This window comes from Amphiura filiformis, chromosome 9, assembly GCF_039555335.1.
Source record: "Amphiura filiformis chromosome 9, Afil_fr2py, whole genome shotgun sequence".
In the NCBI taxonomy this organism is placed as follows: Eukaryota; Metazoa; Echinodermata; class Ophiuroidea; order Amphilepidida; family Amphiuridae; genus Amphiura; species Amphiura filiformis.
Window position 1 is genome coordinate 60,983,025 of NC_092636.1, and position 21,180 is coordinate 61,004,204.

General features: G+C 34.7%; 1 protein-coding gene across 3 annotated transcripts in view; it reads right to left on the reverse strand.

Moving 5' to 3' along the window:
- The window catches only part of LOC140161266 (uncharacterized), a 260,421-nt gene that overhangs the window by 88,871 nt on the left and 150,370 nt on the right, over nucleotides 1-21,180 (reverse strand). For all 3 annotated transcript variants that reach the window (XM_072184733.1, XM_072184731.1, XM_072184732.1), the window contains exon 8: nucleotides 2,563-2,656. In XM_072184733.1, coding sequence (XP_072040834.1) covers nucleotides 2,563-2,656 — 94 coding nt within the window. The remainder of the gene's footprint in view (nucleotides 1-2,562; nucleotides 2,657-21,180) is intronic.

A 21,180-nucleotide genomic window follows, 5' to 3' on the forward strand; every position in this document is an offset into this window, starting at 1 on the left:
AAAACAAACAAGATATAAAAGTACAGGTCAATTATGTCGCAGGTAACCTTGGCGATAATATCATCTCCATCTGCGTCAAGTATTGCATTATTAAATCCATACTAACGGATACGGAATACAATATCTCTTACATTAATTAGTTGTAAAAGGCAGAGGTTGTCTAACAATGATCATATATCAATTACCATCAGTATAGGGCACTACAACTCCTGTTGGACTGAAATCAATAGCTACCTTAAGCATCTTGCTTTACATCAGCATTGTCACTATAGAGATATATTTAACGAAATGTTCAGATTGAAATCGGAATAACACACTGACTCACTAATTAGGAAAAGTCACAATTTTCTTCAGTTTTATCCAATTTCTAATTTGCTTTGACCCATTAGCTTTGATCCTGACTTAAATCATGCTAAAACTGACATATTAAGGTAGCGCTATCGGATATAGATTTTTTTCTAATTTAAATATGTGAAAGTCTGTGCTCTCTTGATTACAAAACTGAAAATTTCATTTTAATCGGACATTCAGTTCTCGAGATTATGGCCTGTCAAAATGGCGCAAAAAAAATAATTAAAAAATAGCTCCTAGATATTTTTATCTAGTTTTTAAAAATTAATAAAAATTTTTTTTTTTTTGTTGTTATGTTGCACGAATAAGAAGTGGGCCAAAAAACTTTATTTTTGGGATTTTGGACCAAAAATGGCATTTTGGCCAAAATTTGACCTCACAGATGAACTTTTCCTTTGCACTTCTCATATTGTGTTTATTGAATAATTGTGTTGACTCAATTAGATTTCAACACATATTTGACCATCAAAAAATAATAAACCCTCAGCTCATGTTTCCTGTGCGTAAATAAATACAAATATTGCTATTTGTGCAAACAATATCATTTCAATAGTTGTACAGCCATTGGACCACGATCTTTCAATTTCAACTTCATAATATTAAACTCATTTTATTCTTCATAAAGTACAAATTGTAATAGTTTCTTTCTGATTTTTACCACAACTTAACACAATATAAGAAATTTTTTATCTTTTTCCTGTTTTTTTGTTAACATTATTGAAGTGACAATGCAATTTGTGATCAGTAAATTAGCATTTAAACTCATTCACTTCAAATCACTGATGCTTGCTAGCCGCTGGCATGACACAGCTCACTTTCATTTTGAAGGGTGTTACTGCTCACTCTAAATAGCAAAACAAATTATCTTCAATAGATCAGTTCCCATTATGTTCATCATTAATATGAAAATGAATCTAACCAGCATCCACCCACAAAAATAAATAATAATAAAAAAAGAAAAGAAATAAAAGAAAAGGAAAAGATAAAGATAAGTTTTCATCTTGTCAAATCAATGACCCGGTGTCTGCTAGTGAACTCACTTCCTTATGTTTTATATTTAGAAATAGGAAGAAATGTCAACTATATGAATCTACTAAATTCGGATATTCCATCTTACATTAATCATACATTTTTCAGCAATTTATTTTGTGTGTAAGTTTTATTATTAGTGTAAGTATTATTATTAGTGCATTGTTATCTTAATTTTTCTTGCTATTTCATTTTCTGGACATTTTTTTAAAATTCTTTTTTACTTTTTTGTCTTGTTTTTGTTTCTTGGTGTTGTTGTTGCTTTACTTCTTTTATAATCATTCAAAGTTGACGAAGTCCCATACAATGAGCTAGATTGATTTTCAAAACCTTCTATTTGTGCAATACTAAATATGACCGGTAATACCCCCCCCCCACACACACACAAAACTATTCAGATCCCAAAACAATGCAGCTCTTATCTTATAATTGCACATACCATGAAATGTACAGGAAACAATCAAATTCATGAATTTTGATTTAAACACAAACCAGATTTTGCAGAATCGGTACATATGTTAAAATTGTAAAATTGTATTCTATTTCAACTTGGGTGCTGAGAGAGACCATTCTAATATCAAACAAATGTGCCCTTTCCTAACACATTTTCTGTGATAAGTATTGGAGTGCTTTTAATTTCATATTCCTTCTATTTTGCTGGCATTTTTTATGAAAAATTTGGGACAAACCTCCTTCAAAATACTTAAATTATTTCATTTTTATGACAAATTGCTTGACTGTTCATGGTACATTTCCCCTATATACAGCTGTCCAAATTGAATTTCACATAATTATTACTGATTTTTTTAAATTTTTTATTGTCAAATATTGCAATTGTTATAGATTGTAGTCATTTCATAGTCTATGGTTGATCAAATATACAATAAACCGCAGCACCATTTCTGTGAATATTGTAAATAGAGGTTAGTTTTCATAATTCAAACAACACACAAAATATTAAATGATGGTTCTTTTCATATCACCAAAATTGTGTGCTGCAAAAATGTTGTGCTTAACATTAAGTAACAAAAAAGATTGTGTTTAGGGATGAAATCAAAACTTGACCGGCGGTTGACTGCCGGTTCCGTCTGGTTGCTATTGTTCTACGGAACCACTGGTCAACCGCCGGTCGAGTTTTGATTTCATCCCTTATTTATGATAAGAAAATGATAACTGGCCTACCTCTTTTTGTTCTTCTCTATTTTTATTTACATCTTCGTTGTCGCTATCCTCACTCTCCTCACCGGAAGCTTGCCTATTATTCACATCCGTTAACCTGCATTCATAAGGGAACAAAAACAAACAGACAAAATATGAACAAATTAAATTTGTGACTAAAATATATTCTTCACAAAGTTTATTCGGAATATTCACCGATCATCCCACAAGTGAAGCTGTAAATCTTCTCTTGGGTGTGTGCACGGATGTCTGCATATTTATCGCAACTTATAAACCATTTCTCAAGTTTCATGCAAGAATGTATACACTCAAGACAAGGATAGAAATGCTTCACATCTACTGAAGAACCACTGATCTCTGTGGCGATTGCCCCGGGGTTAGGGCAGGACCTTGCCCAGGGATGTACAAGAAAATATTGCCCTACCAGGACTTAGCCGGTACTGTTACATGTTTGTTACAGTTTCCAAAATTACCTCCTGCCTGAGCCCCTGCTAGCCCGGGGGGGGGGGGGGGGGCGGAGACTGCAACTGATAGCTGCATTTAAAGGTTACATTTTGGCCTAATATCAAAGATTCTTGAGCAAATACTCTATGTTTGTATGCACTTATAATACATGTTGTGATCATTTCTTATGTGTTTGAAAGTTGTGAAACAAATGAATGTGTAAAGTCATGAACTCCTCACTCTCCACCTGATGATCCAACAAAACAATTAGCCAATTAAGCTGACATGAACACAATCGCTGTCTAATCTCAAATTTGTTGCACACTTTGCTACTCTTTTCAACTATTTTTGCAATATCATGGTGACTAGCTTAATGCACTTAGACATTTTTTATAACATCACTAGCTACAAAAACACTGCTACAGCTTCATATAATTTCCCGTTTTCTTATATTGATCAAAATATGTGCTGAAAAATTGGCATAATAAAGCATTTTGTTGATCATTTATAACTTGTTTCCATTTTGTTTTTGATGACAAACAGATTGCCATAATAACGTACATAATTTGGTGAAAACAACATGTGCTCCATCAACAAGTCAAAATGAGTTGACCATTCGACAAAATCCCTGACACTGCCCCTTTACTGTTCCTGGCTTTGGGTGGAGTTAGAGGAAAGAAAGAAGGAAGAAAGATGGAAGATGAAGAGAAACTTCCGGTCCAGTTAAGAACCACAAATCCCACATCCCACAGGTGCTATGGACAAGACCGGGGATAAGCAAGCCCTGTCAGTGTTTTCGTGTGTATATGTACCCTCGGATGATTGCGCAATTGAACCATGTGGGATGCTTAACTATGAGTGTGTGATATCGCGCGCTAGGCACAAATATTGAGAGATAATATAAATTATCGCAATGAAAATGAAATAAGTCTGATTTTATCTTTCTAAATTTAATGAAGTATTTGCGATGTACCTAATTCCTGAACGTGGACAGTGTTCTACAATCCCGGTCATAATTGTTCGAACACTTTAACATGGGTACTTCAAATATGTCCCCATTCCCCCGATCAATGTTTTTTGTTTTGTTTTTTTTGTCATGCACCCCTAGAAACATCCAACATTGATTGGTGGGGCAGGGGGGTTGTAGTAGTAGGAAATGGTTCAGACTTTACGTCAAAGAAAGCGAATTTTAATATGTCAAGTATATCAGAAATACGGTTCTACTTTGACACAAGTGTTCGAACTATTTATGTCCGGGATTGTAGTTTCCTGGAGTTGCATAGCAAAATGCGCTACACTTTTGAATACGTACGAATCAATTCAAACGCCCACCCTTAATGCTTAAGCATGCACATACACCATGCAGTCACTTTGTACTGTTTTTAAACATAAGATTTTATAAGATTTGGTGTTAGGGTTTATAATAGCTCTATCTTGTTTCCTATGTAGGCCCTACCTGTCCCACCCTGACCATGACCTCACATCAAAACCCATGTCCCTTCATTTCCATCAGTGGCATATATTATCTATCAACAACTCAAATATAATCCACCACCTCCAAAATCACTAGATGCTTATTTAAAGTGTAATTCAGACTCCATATCGCAGCATTGTGTGATGAAATTTAAATGTACTGCAACGATATATCACAATCGCGATGAAAGTGTTGCTGTCCTGTTTTCATTCTTCTATAGTGAATGATGACTTTGATTTTCCTGCAGACAATCGCAAGCGTGTACGGCTCTGCTATCGCAAGCGAGAGAGAGAGAGCGAAAAAAGTTGAACAAAATTAAACTCTCATCACCAATGAAAATTCCATTGCACGATGAGAATTTTACCTGCTGAGCTTGTATTTTTATCACAATTGCGATGGAGTCTGACTCGGATTTTAGAGCACATGATCCCCTTGTTTCACTTCCTATAACTGTCCCGCCCTGACCTCACTACCATCAATGCCCCTTCATATCTGTCAATTGATGGTTTATAATATTAGTAACAAGTGAACCAATTAACTAGGCCCCCTATATTATAATCCACCATTCCCCCAAATCACTGTATGTAGGCCTATGCCTCTTTGAGAACATTATGATGTCCTTATTTCACTTCCTATACCTGTCCCACCCTGACCATGACCTCACATCATCCTTACCCCTTCAATATTTAACTATCAACAAGTCAATCATCCCCAAATCACTGTAATGCCTAGAACAGGGGATCTCCTTATTTCACTTCCTAGACCTGTCCTGAGCTCTGATCATGATCTTGGGTGTCATCCTTGCCCCTTCATCATGTCATTACTGCCCATACAGGCTTGACAAGTTGACACCAGCCTTAAACTACCAACTTATAATCCACTATCATCAAAAGACTGCCCCTTATATAAGAGCTCATGACCTTGTTTCACTTTCTACCTCCCCAGACCTGACCATGACCTCACATGCCATGGCCTTGGCCCTTCATTGGCCTATATTAAATAGCTTGTCAACTGATGTCAAGTCACCAGCCAGGGAGCTATTATTTCCTACTATAATTTGTCCACACCTTGTGTGTGGGGATGACCTATATAGAACTCTGGTCTTTATAAAAGGGTCAGTTCAGTGGAATTTTTCAACATACATCTTTTTTATGCTTTTCTTTCCTTTTTGTGTGCAAAATAAGCATACACCAAGGTCACAAAACATCAAATTTACAAGGAATTCTCATAGAGAATTACAACATTGCAACCCTAGCCAAATCAAGCACTGACTGAGCCCACATTATATCTGTATCGGTTCCCTGGGGTGCATGTGTGTGTGCACACACACACATGCACCCCCCCCATGCGTATTGACTAAGACAGAGTTCCTAACGTGTAAACATGCGCTATGCGCAGGATATACATTGTACATATATGATACACTCCCAAACACTGTATACTATTATTAAACTTCCCAACCCAACAGCTTTAATCAAGGACCACCAACCATGCACCAACCTAGACCCTACCTTCACAGCATGACCTTTGACCTTGAATAAATCCCAAGGCAAGTTTTATATCCTGTGAAAAATCCGAGGCATACTGTATGTCATAAGAATATCCAGTGGGTGTTGCTAAAAATCCAATAGTGTAATATCCTGATCTCTGGCTGCTACATGTAGGACAACTACACCAGAGATGAAAGTAGATTTAGAACATCAGACAGCAGGGATACAATAGTCAGATAGTGTACCCTCACTCAATGACTGACTGTATATAATATCCAACTATGACCTTACAACATAGGAAGTCAAAGCTACTATGGTACATTCCATTGACAACAGCAGGGAAGTCCTGCTTCAGTGTACAATACAATGCCTGGCCGGCTATACTCCTTGCAGATAAACAATCTTTAGATCAAAATGTGGCCAAATTAGTTGCCCTGGAGTTAAATCCTTTACCCACAGTGATTTGCCACCTCGTGTATTTATCCAATAGTCCTCAAGTAGCTTGTACATAACATGGCGCAGCTGCAGCTAGATTTGACACAGCAGCAATGTGTAGAAGGTAGAATTATCAAATCCCAAGTCTTGCTGATACTGGTTTGGCATGCAGCAGTCAGACAGGCTAGGTAGTAAATATTGTGCCAAGTGCTATCTCCTGACATACTTGCTTCAATGAATGGTACCCATGATATACTGCCCTCACTTGATAAGTGTCATGAAAAATAAACTAGATAGTAATTTGATAAATTAAGAGCTTATTTCATCATGTACTTATTATATCAGGTGTTGCATTAGCCACCTGATATATTCTCATGTAAATATGCAATAAACTATATGAAGGGAAGTAGATACTAGAATTGATTCACATGTAAATAACTTACAAATAAATATTGAATAGGACTAAACAAACACATCAGATATCAAAATGAATAAAATAGATTTATGTTGATAAAGTGACTAAAATACATTGGCCTTTTTCTATAGTACATAAATTTAATATAAACATCAATTAGACCATGCACACACCCGGGGCACACACACACCACACCCCAATCCACCCCACAACCACAACCAGGACAGCCGAAGAAACAACAACTTGTTACAAAGAGCTGCAAACAGAGATTCAAGTCAATAGACCTCGCTGATAAAGGTTGAAACACAAACTGATATACTAGGAAATTGATTAGCCTTGCCAATTAATCCCTTCCAAATAGGTTGTAATTGATTACTGTAACCAATCACAAATTCTCAAGTATAGCTGCCTTTTTGTGTAAATTACATCAAAAAAACTCTTAAATTATTGCTCTTTTGATTCATAAATGACATGAGTCATGTTGTGTAATTAAAATGTTAATAAAACATTTCAAGAGCCACTGGCCATAGATCTGGTAAGGACCAAAATCAACATCATGTGACTCCTTGAGTAACAATGAATCCATACAGCAGCTTTGAGCATCTTAGCATGGTTGAGCAAAGGTTAATTTCTTCATTGATCTGTCAATGTGGACTTGACCAGTGTAATTGATAACAATGTCGAATGAAAAACCCTGGTTGCTAGCAACTGATAGTATCTATACAATCTATACTATTGCTGAATATCGTCAGAAATTACGAAACAAATATTTTTTACTCTGATTATTTTCTTAAAATTGTGAGTTACAGCAATTAATCTTCACCAATTAAAGCAATCTGCAATAGAATATCCAGTCATCCACCAAACATACAAAATCATGAATAACCGATAGGTGCCAGGAAGGATTATAACTCCTTGCAAAATAAACTCGATCATGAAAATAAATTGCTATACTTGTTGATGGTGTAGGCTAGATTTACAGAGAGTTAACAAATCAATTAAGCGAAGCTTTATACAGACTTCCGACAGCTAGTAATTGATCCTCTGGCATGCATGGGTCAGGTGTGACTATCTCTTCTCCAATCAAATGCTTCCCAGATGACACAGTGGCATATTTAACAACCATTAAGGTTGTTGCTGACAGACCCCATGATATTTTGCCCCCTCCCCCATGCCCCTACAAACCCCCTCCCTCTTTTGTTTTCCAGTCAGGAAAATTGGATCTAGTGTAAGGAATATCTTATGCTTTGTGTGCTTAGAGGTTACAATACCCTCGGATATCGAGATTTGTTGAGCAAACAAGTACAATTTTGAAGCAATGTAATTGCATTTTATTGACCTGGCATTTGCATTCTGACATTTAAATCGAGAGCTTTTTACAACAATGAAGGGAGTGGATTATATAAACTCTACATGAAGGTGCTTACTTCTTAATATTATGTGCATAATTCATAACTTACAAACAAGTTGGTTTTACCATCCTTCAGTCTCTTGAGCAGCTCAAAAAATTTGTTTCATGTAAACAGCAATACTATCATTCATCTACAATACCAACACATTAACAATACAAAGTACTAATACAATACAGCAAACTAAACATTCCTTTTTATGGCCAAGTTCTCTCTGTGACGATGTAGGCAGATGCCAAAATCGGAAGTGAAAAGCCTCTGAGTTGGTTTCCTGTATTTTAGCTGCGTAGTAAGTAAAGCCCCTACATACCCTACTACTAGTAATCAAAATCCCAACAAAAAGCAACAGGAAGCGTGCCCATTTTAACCTGCAAAGTGTACAACTAGGCGCTTTATCCTGCTGCTTCAATACTGTATCACTTTGAGATTTTGCTAAGTTCACTTATCGTTTCAGGTCATGAAATCAGGCTGAGAATTTTGCACTTTTTGTCACATCTGTTGGCAGAAATGTCAGTGCTAGAAAGTAAGCTTCTTTTAATCTGCATGATATACTAAAACCAACCTGTCTGGTTGGAAGAACAGCTAGGCACCACACATGAATTGATTAAAACGCTATTAACGCTACAGGTTTTACAGTCTGTAGCCTAGATATTAAGATACATTGATTTAATGATACTGTTAACTTAATGTACTACTCACTAGGATTTTTCAATATTCTCAAGACTTTCACACAGGGTGGTATGCCAGTCTAGTGGTAGAGCATAGGACTCATAATCATAAGGCTGTAGGTTCGAGTCCTAGAGACCTAGGAGGAGGAACTCACATGTAAAGGTGGTACCGGTATATGTGCAGCAGTCAAGAGTCTCTTTTTCAGGCTCTCCATGCAGCAGTTCCTTAAGACCCATGTTTGGATCGTGCTACAGTACGTTCTTTAGCCTCAAATTTTAATTCACTAGACCCCCCCTCAAAATGTTGAAATATCAGTTCATCAAATTTTGCCCGAAAATCAGTTTTTAATTCCGTAAGTTTGGTCCTCTGCACTGCACACACCCAACAAAATTTAAGTTGAGTTCTTCCCCTCTCATCCCGGGCCTTAGCACTTATTGTTGGTGTCCTGCCCCCCCCCCCAAGTACCCTAGCCATTCATTTGCCCAGCATAAGCCCGGGCCTGTAGGGACAAAACTTGGGTCTAAATATCTGGGTACCCAAGGGCTAGTACAGCAACTTAATAAGTGCATAAGGATTAATGTGGCATCCGTTTTGAAAAGTTGCACCGAAACATCTCACCATTCCCAAAGTACTTTTCACAATCCACCAGCAATCTGTATTATCTGTAAAACCTCAATTCATATAAGCCATGTGCCACATTCTATTTTGAATATTTCAACATTTTCAGAACATAAATCCATTCATGTCATTTGTTAATGCTATCTGTACTGGCCATGAACTTGATAATGCACTCTCATTTATTATTCTATACAGTTTAATGCACTAAGTTGTAATTACATCAAATCATGTTCAATTTATGCAGATCATTTTGTGCTACATAAGTAGACGATTAACTATTCTTATCAAAACATCAAAATTAAAAAGCTCTTTCATATCCTTTCTTCGCACCATGATTGTCAGATGTATTTAAATCATGTACTCATGTGGTATACTGATATCCCCCAAATGAGATTCAAGAGCCGACCAAACTGCTTAGATTTCTTTGTATAAACGGATGAAAGTCTCTTTTGAATACAGGTAATTATATAAGGCATGTTAAAGCTACCATCTTGATTGTCTCATGGCAACTGGTAACCATGGCGCTGGCTTCCTACCATGTTATGCGATATTTCCAAGTGTTTTTTATTTCACACATATTCTCAAAACTAGATTTATTTCACTGCTCCATTTTTCATTGATTGATTCATTATTAATTGATGTATTTGGTTTTTTGCTTACTACTTTCTTTTATATATTTTTCAAAACTTTTTTTTGATCACAATACTAAACTTGATATTTTGGTAAAAACAAAATCTGTTCTTGGAACTATATTACCGCAAAAAAAAGCCTGTCACGGTGTAAGTAAAGTTGATGCCAAGATAATGTCGCTGGTTTCTCCTGTGATGACATATTGGATATAAACTTTCCTGACCAATAAATCCTTTGCATTCAAGTTCTCTACACCTTGTTCTTTGGATATGTCAAATTCACTGAATCACTAATTTATAACATTTGAAACTTTTTAAAACCCAAATCAAATTTACATCCTATTTCTTATTGAGCCAAATGTGCAATCAAATATTCTCAACTCATGACAGACTATCAGTTTTAGTGAGATTTTAAAACCAAAATTGCTTGCTTGAATTAAGTGCACATAAGGGATGACTTGTAACACTAAGTGTAAATCAGTCCATAAGGGCTCTAATTAGGAAGGGCAGTAATTAGGTCCAATACAGACAGTACATGGTTTGACAAAATGATAAATCAAGTACAATTAGGTCAGACTGGAAAAATTGGGCATAAAATAAAATCACAATTAAAAATTGCTTTTTCCGGATTATAATTTTGATAGGATTTTCTGCATAAAATTATTTAATTTTTAAGTTGTACCTATCAAGGCAAGCAAACGAGTCATATTTCACATTGATGGATGGATAGCATCAAATTCTCACCGTGTGGAATAAACCGGGGCTTTATCTTATCTAATGCCAATGTATTTAGTAAGATATTTAATCCAAAAACCGTCTTGCTCTTTTTCTTTCAAGTTAATTCAATATTGATAAGTAACTGTCTGCTCTTGTCTGGGTGAAGTATCAGGCCTGATGTAATCAAAACAATAGGAGATGATTATTGAAGAACAAGACTTTCCACCATGGTTCAATCACCAGCCACAGCATTACTTTTATTTATTCATTTATTTATTTATTCACTTATTTATTTATATAGGCTACAGATTGGCAAAGAGGCCCAGCAAAGAGGCCCAGCAAAGACCCACTAGTTCTAAACGCTAAATTAAAGGCTACTTCTGTCTCACCCAAATGTTTCTAAATCAAAATTAAAGATTTTGATTTTAATTAAAATTAAGCCAAAAAGTTAGAGTTGGGTGATATGTACATAACTTTATAAAGGTTACCAAATACAAACATATAATAATCTATGGGCTGTTTGTATTTCAGATGTACAATGGTTTACTACTAAAAGTGGATCAGTAGCATTGATACAAGCACTTCACATTTTAGGTGTGGATGATTAGCTGATATAGAAGAGCAAAACAATGAAATTGGACCATCATTCTCATTAAGAAATATTATTACATAGCGTACTATTTTGAAGTGATAAAAGAAAAAATAAATGAATTACTTCTGAATAAAAATGTGAAATATTTGTATAAAAGTAGATCGCAATATGTCATCACTCAAAATGCCACCTTTTCATTTAAAAATCTTAGTATGAAATGTCAGAAGCACTAGTTTAGCTAAGTAGGCAGATATCAATAACTGATGATGTACTTGTTCCCCAAATACTACACTCTTTTGAAAGCATCAATTGTGTCATAGAAATAAGATATTTCCCCAAACATATCTGGAGATATACATAGATGTTGTTTGATTTGAAAACACATGCCATTTTGGTAGTAGTACAGTAATTCACTCACCTGGTTAACAGTTGTTTATAAATCATCTTCATCTCTTAATAGTAGTAGATCTGCTAGTCAGCTTTGTAAATATATCTACCATCATCCTAGTCCAACTTAGAGCATGCAAATATTTCCCTTCCTCAAAGTATAAGATATTAGAATGGCAGGGAGGATGCAACTGTACTAAATCTTTGCGTATAAATCATTTGAATCTCCAAACACCTACAAGCTACATCTTTAAATACATCATCCTTGTCCACCTTGGAGGATGCAAATTTCCTTCCTCAAACATGAAGACACTACAGGGCATGTAGAATGACACCTGTATCATGCAGTCAATCTTTGTATATAAATCATCTTCATCTTTTCATCTCAGCCTGCCAAACCTGTAAATATCTACTATCATCCTAGTCTGGATAGAAGACTTATCTTCATCTTCAAATGTAAAAATCATCTTCTGATATAATCCTAATCCAACTTGGCAATTTGCATTTTTAAGATGCAATTATTTCTCATCCTCCATCTACAAAGACAACCTAACATGGCACTGTACCATATAGAGCTGTTCTATTCAACAGAGGACTAAATTCTCCACCTCTCTTGTCCATAAAACTATACAACATGAAAGAAGTAGCACCACTAACAACATGTAGCTCAGGTTCTACGTACGTCCAAATGAGTCCAAAAAGTTGTTATCACAAAAGAATGACCTACCCCCTCTCAGGGATGTGTTCACTAGACCAGTGAACAGCTGGATTATTTGTGAAAATGGACTTATACCATGGTTACTGGACTTTCGTGATCAATTAGGGGACTTCGCACATAATAGGACTTTTGAAGATTGAACTGGAAACACAGATCCTGGAAAGATTTCCAGGATCTGTGCTGGAAAGGAGCTTGTACTGGACTTGGGCAAATGGTCACTGGAAAGGGGCCACATACTGGAATGGACATACTTGACTAGCAGCAACTCACAAGGGCTCTGATTAGGAGAGCTACTAACGCTCTCAACTAACGACAAAGAACCTTTATTAAACTACAAAGAAGCACACAGACATTATGTTACGAAAACATAAGAAGAAACGTTGATCCCTTGTAGTTGGACTACATCATCTAAAGTACTCCCCCAAGGAACAAATTATGATTTTACATGTTAGCATTGCAAACTGCACTCCAGATGCACAAAGGTAATTCAAACAAGCAAGAATTTTCTTTAATGTCATCATTATACATCCACAGCATGGTTGAATGTGAGTGTGATGAATATTAATATACGGTGGATTGCTACTGACATCAAAAATAAAATCAGCTGAAAATAGGGCACTGTTACTATTTTGAAATTATTACACCAGCAAACAACAAGGTCAATTATGCAACTGTAATGCAAAACGTTCATAATAAAATACTGGTATTCATAAATAAAAATCCATTTTCAAATTTTCAATAACACAATTTAGTAAACCACTTGATACAATCTATGATATTCAAGTCAATATATGGTTTAAATTCAAATTTCATATTTTAATATTTGGTACAATTTTGTTTGCATATCACCACTCACTCATTCCTCTAACCTCCATATGTTACACAAATTATCTTTATTTTAAAGGTACAATTTGTAACCTGATATTATCATTTTTTATTCATGCAACTTGCATACGATATGCGATAGGATTTCAAATATACGATAGGATTTCAAATTTCTCTACAGAAAAAAATACACTGTGACACTGTACATCCACCCACCCACACATAAGGAAGAGGAAGATCTGATATTTTCTATATTCTATATTTTCATGAATTCCCAAACATACCTCCACCTAACTCTTTTACTAATGAAATAAATAACTAGCTGTCTAAGAACATACTCCTGACAATCAACCTGTCCTTTAATGAAAAGCAATTGTCAATATCACAAACATTTCTTTGACATGAAGATTTCCAGCAGCCAAAGTAATTAAAATATCAATATGAGTGAGCAATGAGCATTCCAGTTGAAATCCATACACCCTATGAAAGACATAACCTTAATCTCAGGGGTGTAGATTTGAAATAGAGTCCCCCATTCAGGTAATTCCATTTGAAATTCACACTCCCAGTGTGGAAGATTAAGGTCATGTCTTCCATAGGGGTGACTGGATTTCAACTGGAACAGCCCAATGTCATGGATAACTCCCTCCCTCCCTGTCTGTCTGTCCTTGTGCTGAACATTGACCCTAAGGAGCCAAAAGAAGCCTGCTCTATAATGCATTTTGCTTGTACAGATGCCTCAAACACTTTAAAGAAAAAATCTGACATTTATAAAAAAAATCTTGCATTGAAAGATTTATGACAGAGGAACTGTAGAGAAAAAGACACCAACTTAAGCTCATCTTATACAGTAACATAGGCAGTGACGGATGACAGATAGTGCGGAAGATTGCCCTCAGGAAAATTGGGTAAATAAGCACAAAAAATTATTTCATTTTCATGGTAATAACTCTGTGTTTTTAAGTAAATATTAAATACAGAGTTTAAAATACATGTTGGCTATTAGTGAATTCCCCCAATATTTCACAAAATAGCCCCTATGACAAAAATATTTGTTAAAGGTAGGAACATACACACAGAGGCCACTTTTCATAGGATATACCTCCAAACACACACTTTACCCACTTAAACCAATCAAGCATGATTATTTTCTTGATTTATAAGATAGGAATGACATCATCATTCAATAGCTAATATTATCCAATATTGGGTTTTAATTGCATCTCATTGTTCAAGTAAGTTGGATTAATAATTTGTAATTTACTAGCTTTAAGGAAATAAATTAGTTAACAATGTACATTGTCATGGGAAAATCACCTCCACTGATATAAAGGACATCTGCTTTTCAATGGTAATGATCACAATGCATATTGTCTCCCAGTACAATGTATATTGTCTCCCTGTGAATTAAGCACAATACAATGCCATAGAACGTCATTAATTATTACTCTAATCATGTTATTGACTTATTTTTCTGAATTAGATCTGATTACTTTAATGTACTTAATGCTGACAGCATTTTTTTTAAATATACATTTTTATTTGTTTTTACATTTTCTTATTAAATTCTACGAACATCTCTGTACCAGTCTCCAGATTGTGATATTATTATTCAATCATGACTTATAACCATGGTAACCATAGCATTTTCTTCATCTTTAATTGATCCATAAAATAGACCATATGGTTTAAAGTACATTTGCTTTAAAGTATATTAATTACCTTTATATTTCTTATTTTATTGCGCACCTTATGAATGACTAATGTGGCAAAAGAGCTCTAACATAGTTGTCAAAATTAATTTGGTCCAAACTAAACTGAAATGGCCAATTGTTATTACATGCACAGGTATATTACTATCTACTCTGCCATGTCTTCTCAAGTGGCTCACGGCTACTTCACCATCAATTCTTTCATGTTATTCAAAATCCAATAAATATTCCACGGCACGTTCTGTTCGCTTCACTAAATTCTCCTATGTTAGCTTATTAAGCAGCAGTAATTCAGGGATTAAACAGAATCCCTACAATCACTCAAATTCAATTCTGGCTCAGTGTTAATATAATACTTTTTTTATTCCACTTTTTTTTAAAGGACAAAAACAGGAAAGGAGTTTTTTCCTTGCCTGCTTTGGGTATATCTGTTTTAGTTTATAGCTACACTTGTTGGTGTAGTATTTCATTTACGATTCAAGGTGTCCCACTTATGCATGGCAAATGAAAACATGTGGCTCTCTATCCTTTATTGAGCTTGGTTATTCCAATGGCTATTTTTATGCCCTAATTGACAGAAATTAGGTCTATGTTCCATTTTCTATATTTCCTCCCGTTTCCTGCTCACTTTGTTCTAGCAAAGAAATTGGAGATATTTATTAGACTGTTCATCTGCATGGTTGCTCCAATGACAAAATAATGACAATAATATTATTAGTAACCTACATTATTAAAACAATAAAATGTCAGGTAACCCATCAAATTGACACCTGCAACATCATATTTAGCTGTGACAATCAAGAAAAAAATAGTATCACAGAAAAGAATTACAAGCTACCTGAAGAAATAAAATAAACTCACCATATTGCTCTGTGAATATATTATGGTACTACAAACTGATTTATTCCCATTAAAAACCAATTTACACATATTCAAACATATGATTGCATTTTTACAGCGTATACATTTATAATTCAAGATCTGATCAAATAATTACTTGACTTCCACTCATAGTGAGTAAAATTATTAAGATTTAACCAGTCACTGCTTCAACCTGTTGTTTTACAAAGATATTAAAAAAAAAATGTTGGTAACACAATAAGATGAGATCCGACCCCAAGCACATCACGCTACTTTTCATCACTCCTCCACAACACACACCCGGACCTGTAGACCTGCCCACAACATTTTATAATTGCAATTTGCACAATTTGCTAGCGTTAACTCCCACGCTTTTTACTAAGAAGCTCTAACTAAGAGAACACTTTGGCAATAAGTCCTAACCTAAAACACACTTCCACATGCATAATCTTGCCAGAGTTACAATGTCGTTTACTGCTAAATTTCATTTGTAAAATAAGTCCTTAAGTGGCAGTAAACCGTGGCCTAATTTGATATTTCAGCCACTGAAAAAGTGGGCCAAATCACTTGGCCGCATACACTCGGCGTCATTATTATTTCCGAGGTGTCATAGGCAATTCAATTTTTTATACCTTGCCAAACTGTAGCGCATCACTGTTTACGTGCCGCACACGCTCTTCGTCGTAATCATTTTGGAAAAACAATACGAGGGCCAAGGGTGCTTTTGGGGATTGTATAGATTAAACACTGCTTGACAGGTCCAATATATTCTAGTCATTATTGTATAACAGCCCAGCATATATTCCCTTAGAATTAGACGTGGCTATGCTGACAGCTTCATAATTAAGTGTAATGCAAGTGTTTGCAGTCATCTGTTTTCTTATTCCGTCATTTTGTCTTGTGATTGTGGCAAGACTGAGCAACTCCTACACATTAGCACAAAATAACAATTTTAAGATCTCTTAAGGGCTGGGGTATGAACGTTTGGACAGTATTTATTTTGGGACATTAGAGCACATCAGACATATCGAATTGCATTCTGAATACGAAGAATGTCATTCTGATAACAAATAATTTTGATTTTTTGAAATTCGCAATTTAATACACATTTTATGGCAAATCATTAAAATTGATATTTTGATATTTAACAGTACTTGAAGTAAACTTTATAAATCTGATGATTTATACTTAAAGTGTATGTAGGTGGGATGAAAAGTCGACGACCAATTGAAAATTTTGACCTTTCGTATTGAAGATATGGATTTTTTTCCAAAACACCAAAAAAAATTAGGTCTTTTTGGGAAAAAATCCATATCTTCAATATGAAAGGTCAAAATTTTCAATTGACCGTCGGCTTTTCCTCCTGCTACATACACTTTAAGAATATATCATTAGATTTAGATAATTTACTTCGAGGACTGTTATATATCAAAAATTTGAAAAATATCAAATTTTTATAATTTGTCATAAAATTTGTATTATATTGTGATTTTCAAAAAATGAAAATTATTTGATATCAGAAAGACATGCTTCGATTCAGAATGCAATTCGACAGGTCTGAGGTGCTCTCATGTCCCACAAAAAATACTGTCGAAACGCATAATAAGCGCCATTTTAGATCCCTTAATGATTTCTTAGTTTCAATTCACACAATCTGACCCATTTTTATTTCATTTTATATTTCTTTGTGAAGGGATTATGTGCATATAACAATAAACCACATGTATCATCAAAATGGTACCCATCAGTTTCTAGTGATTATGAATAAGAAATGAAACATAAGATCCACTTAAATTTGTATAAATGTTGTGAGAGGTGTAAACTATGTGACACGATCTGGTCCATGGATGCAGCCTGTATTCACCCAGAAAAATCCAACATTTAACATGGATGTCACTCTCTGTAAATTAAATGCAGATGAATTAGCTTCTTTCTTGTTCCTTCTGTGTTTCTTTTTTCCATCCTTTCTCTCCTTGTTCAGCGATTTGATAAATTTTAAAGGCGCTTTATAAATATCTTTATGTATGTATGTATGTATGTATGTATGTATGAATATTTACTTATCTCAAGAGGAAGGCTAATTTGTGTTTCTTTTTCAACAATATTGTAAGTGTTGAGATTGTCGCTTAAATTGTGGAAATCATTACTTGAAGTAATTTTGTAAGCTTCCAAGTAATACTGATGAAGTGAAGATTTCAACATCTGTCTAGTCTATCTCCATGCATACATCAGTGTTCTTATAATAAAACAATAAATCATTGGGAGACAGCGGCAAAAAGCATATCAAATTAATGCATTGTATATTGCAAATTGAGAACTACTCAATGACAGTTGTTTCCACCCAGTGAGCTCAAGAATGAATGACTGTTTAGTTGTTTCTGCCTTAGCTCTTTCCTCCTCCTTATAAATGAAAATAGGTCCTACATCTTTAAATCATTAATAGGTCAAACTTAGCCTTTCCTAGACTTAAATGAGGTCATACTGTCAGTTTTTGTAATTTTTATCCAAATTCTGTACAATTTGGTCTTAGTCTTAGTGCCATGCATACATTAAGGAAACAGGCTAGCCACAAACAAAAGACAACTTGTATTTTTGATTTTGACTGTCTCAAATCAATTTCACAACATTAATAATTTTGCTTGATCATTTTATTTTCTCACTATAGCTGTGCATTGTCAGAAATGTCAGTATCACAATACAAGACAATTGATAATATAACATATAAGCACGTTCATCCATATTAAAGGTAAATCAACCTGTTGTGACGTACAAGACAATTGATAATTAAAACAGATACAGTACATTCATCCAGGTAAACCAACCTGTTCTGACATATTTCAACACTAAAGGCAGGCTTTAGATTAATCTAACGGGTTGAAAATCAATAATTATGGCGCATTGTGTATAGCAATAATGCAAGCAACGTATGCAGCAACTGAAAGGAATGGTGAAAGCAAGAAATCTGAACCACCCAAAGAATTGATTGACCACGTCATTACATGATCTAGCTATGCTGCCTCATCCCACCATACAAATTCTTGTTAGTTGGCTTAGAAATACAGGTAGATGCAATAGACTTTGAGGAAGAGTAGAGATGATATTATCATGATGACTATTGATTGACGTATTCAATATAAACACACAGTGTAAATTTACCAGCAATGCTGGTACTGTTAATCTAATAGAAAATCAAAATGAACACAGTCTTTAAGTTCAAACAAATTCTACTTATAGGTTAGCTTTATTGTGAAATACTGTATAAAGCAAAAATGTTCACAGTGGTTTTATTTTTGCGCATTTTGCAGTTTGACACAGGTCTGCGAATTCAACAGGCTGCTTATGTGCTTGATAATGATGTTTAATTACTAACACTAAGTAATCTACAACTGCGAATCATCAACCTGCGTAAATGTTAGTGAAGCTATATAGCAACCACAAAAATACCAGTATGTGAAAATATTGGCTCATTGAGTACCTGCAAGCAAATGATCAAATGAATTCAACTCTTTGAGCATATTTGTATACGGAAGGTCTGGCCTGGCGGAGTCTGGATGACTTTAGGTTTATAAGCGGTGACCAGTTATTATTGATATCCTCATACAACTTTAATGGTATCCTGTATGCTGAATAAAAAGACTCAAATCTAAAACGTAATCAGCTGTAAACATGGCTGATTTATTATAAAAGAAGCCTTAGTCACTGGATGGGGTGGGGTTGTGATTATGAGACATTTTAATTTTCAAATTGAGATACAAATTCTTTTAAAGTCATCATTAAAGGGCATGTGTTGGTAGCCTTTATTTATCTCAAAACATTTGAAAAAGGCATTTATTGCATTTTACATCTGAACTCTTTGCATATTCTTAATCACATTTACAAAATATAATTTAAATGAAACAAAAAACCATAGTAAGCATAGGTATCTTTTTATTACATCTGTTTTCTTTTAAAGAGAGAAGGGAATTTTGCAATTTTCAACGTACTCCAATGAATTATTAAAATTTGGATTGAGGAGGGCATGTTGCATCTTCTGCCCCACAACGGTGCAATACTTTTGCTAATGGAGAGAACAGGTGGAATCAAATTATCACAAGTCTAACATCTTGTTTTATTACATCATCATGTTCCTTCCGGATACCATCAAATTAATTACATAACATAAAAAATTATTGTATTCATAATTAGTCACCATTTCCCAGCAAACACAAACGTTTTACAGAATATATTGAATGTCGGGTTATATAAAGGGTATGAAACATTTTAATAACATTCAAAATTATTTGTGAAAACCTATTAAAGAACATTCTAACATAATGTTAAATATTCAAGTGTTGACAAAATATTTTGCTATAATGTATGCCAGAAAATATTTCACAATAACATTTTGATATGTTCCTGTAATATTTTTCACAAACCATTTTTGTTTCCATGACCTTCAAATAATATGACATTTTGACCAAAACCAAGACACTGTTTTAAAAACATTTTCTGTTTGCCGAGTTGACATTTTTATGAGAAATGGTTTTTAACATATTTTTACAAGTCAAAAATGTTGCTTCTAACAACTGGACTGAAAAACAATTATGCAAGTCAACTTGCACTATCCAGTAGCCCACTAACATTTCCTGTTTCTTCTAACATTTGGAAATGTCGGAATGATAAACAAAACTGAGAACAGAAACACTGCTTTGATAATTGGCGCTTTATAAATAAACCACTGTTTTCTTGCCATTTGCGGCTGTTAAATAATGTTGAATTCCTGCCACATTCAGCATTATACTATAGAGAACAAGGCCGCTTCAACCAAGTTACAGGCCATGGGATAGCTCAAATGGTGACGTGCAGATTTCTTACAAATAGTTACAAGATTTTTGCCGAGTAGTTGGTGAGTGAAATTCACCACCCACTCAACCATTTTGCTCTAGATCTCCTTTCAACACAACTGATTTCTAATTTAACTTTCCTATAAAAAGAAACGCACCTCACATATTATTTTTCAAAATACCTGTCATACAAGGCTTCAAATTTAATTGACAACAATAGCTGATCAGGTGGATGAGTAGAAATTACCACCTTTTTGAACATTCATGAAATGTAATTCCTATCAGATTGAAGCAGTTCACAACATGCAAGAAAACATGACATTTTTATTTTCTAACAAGACAAGGACGAACACACAAACGCCCACGCAAGTGGCTTCTGCAACGATAAAAATCAAAAATATGT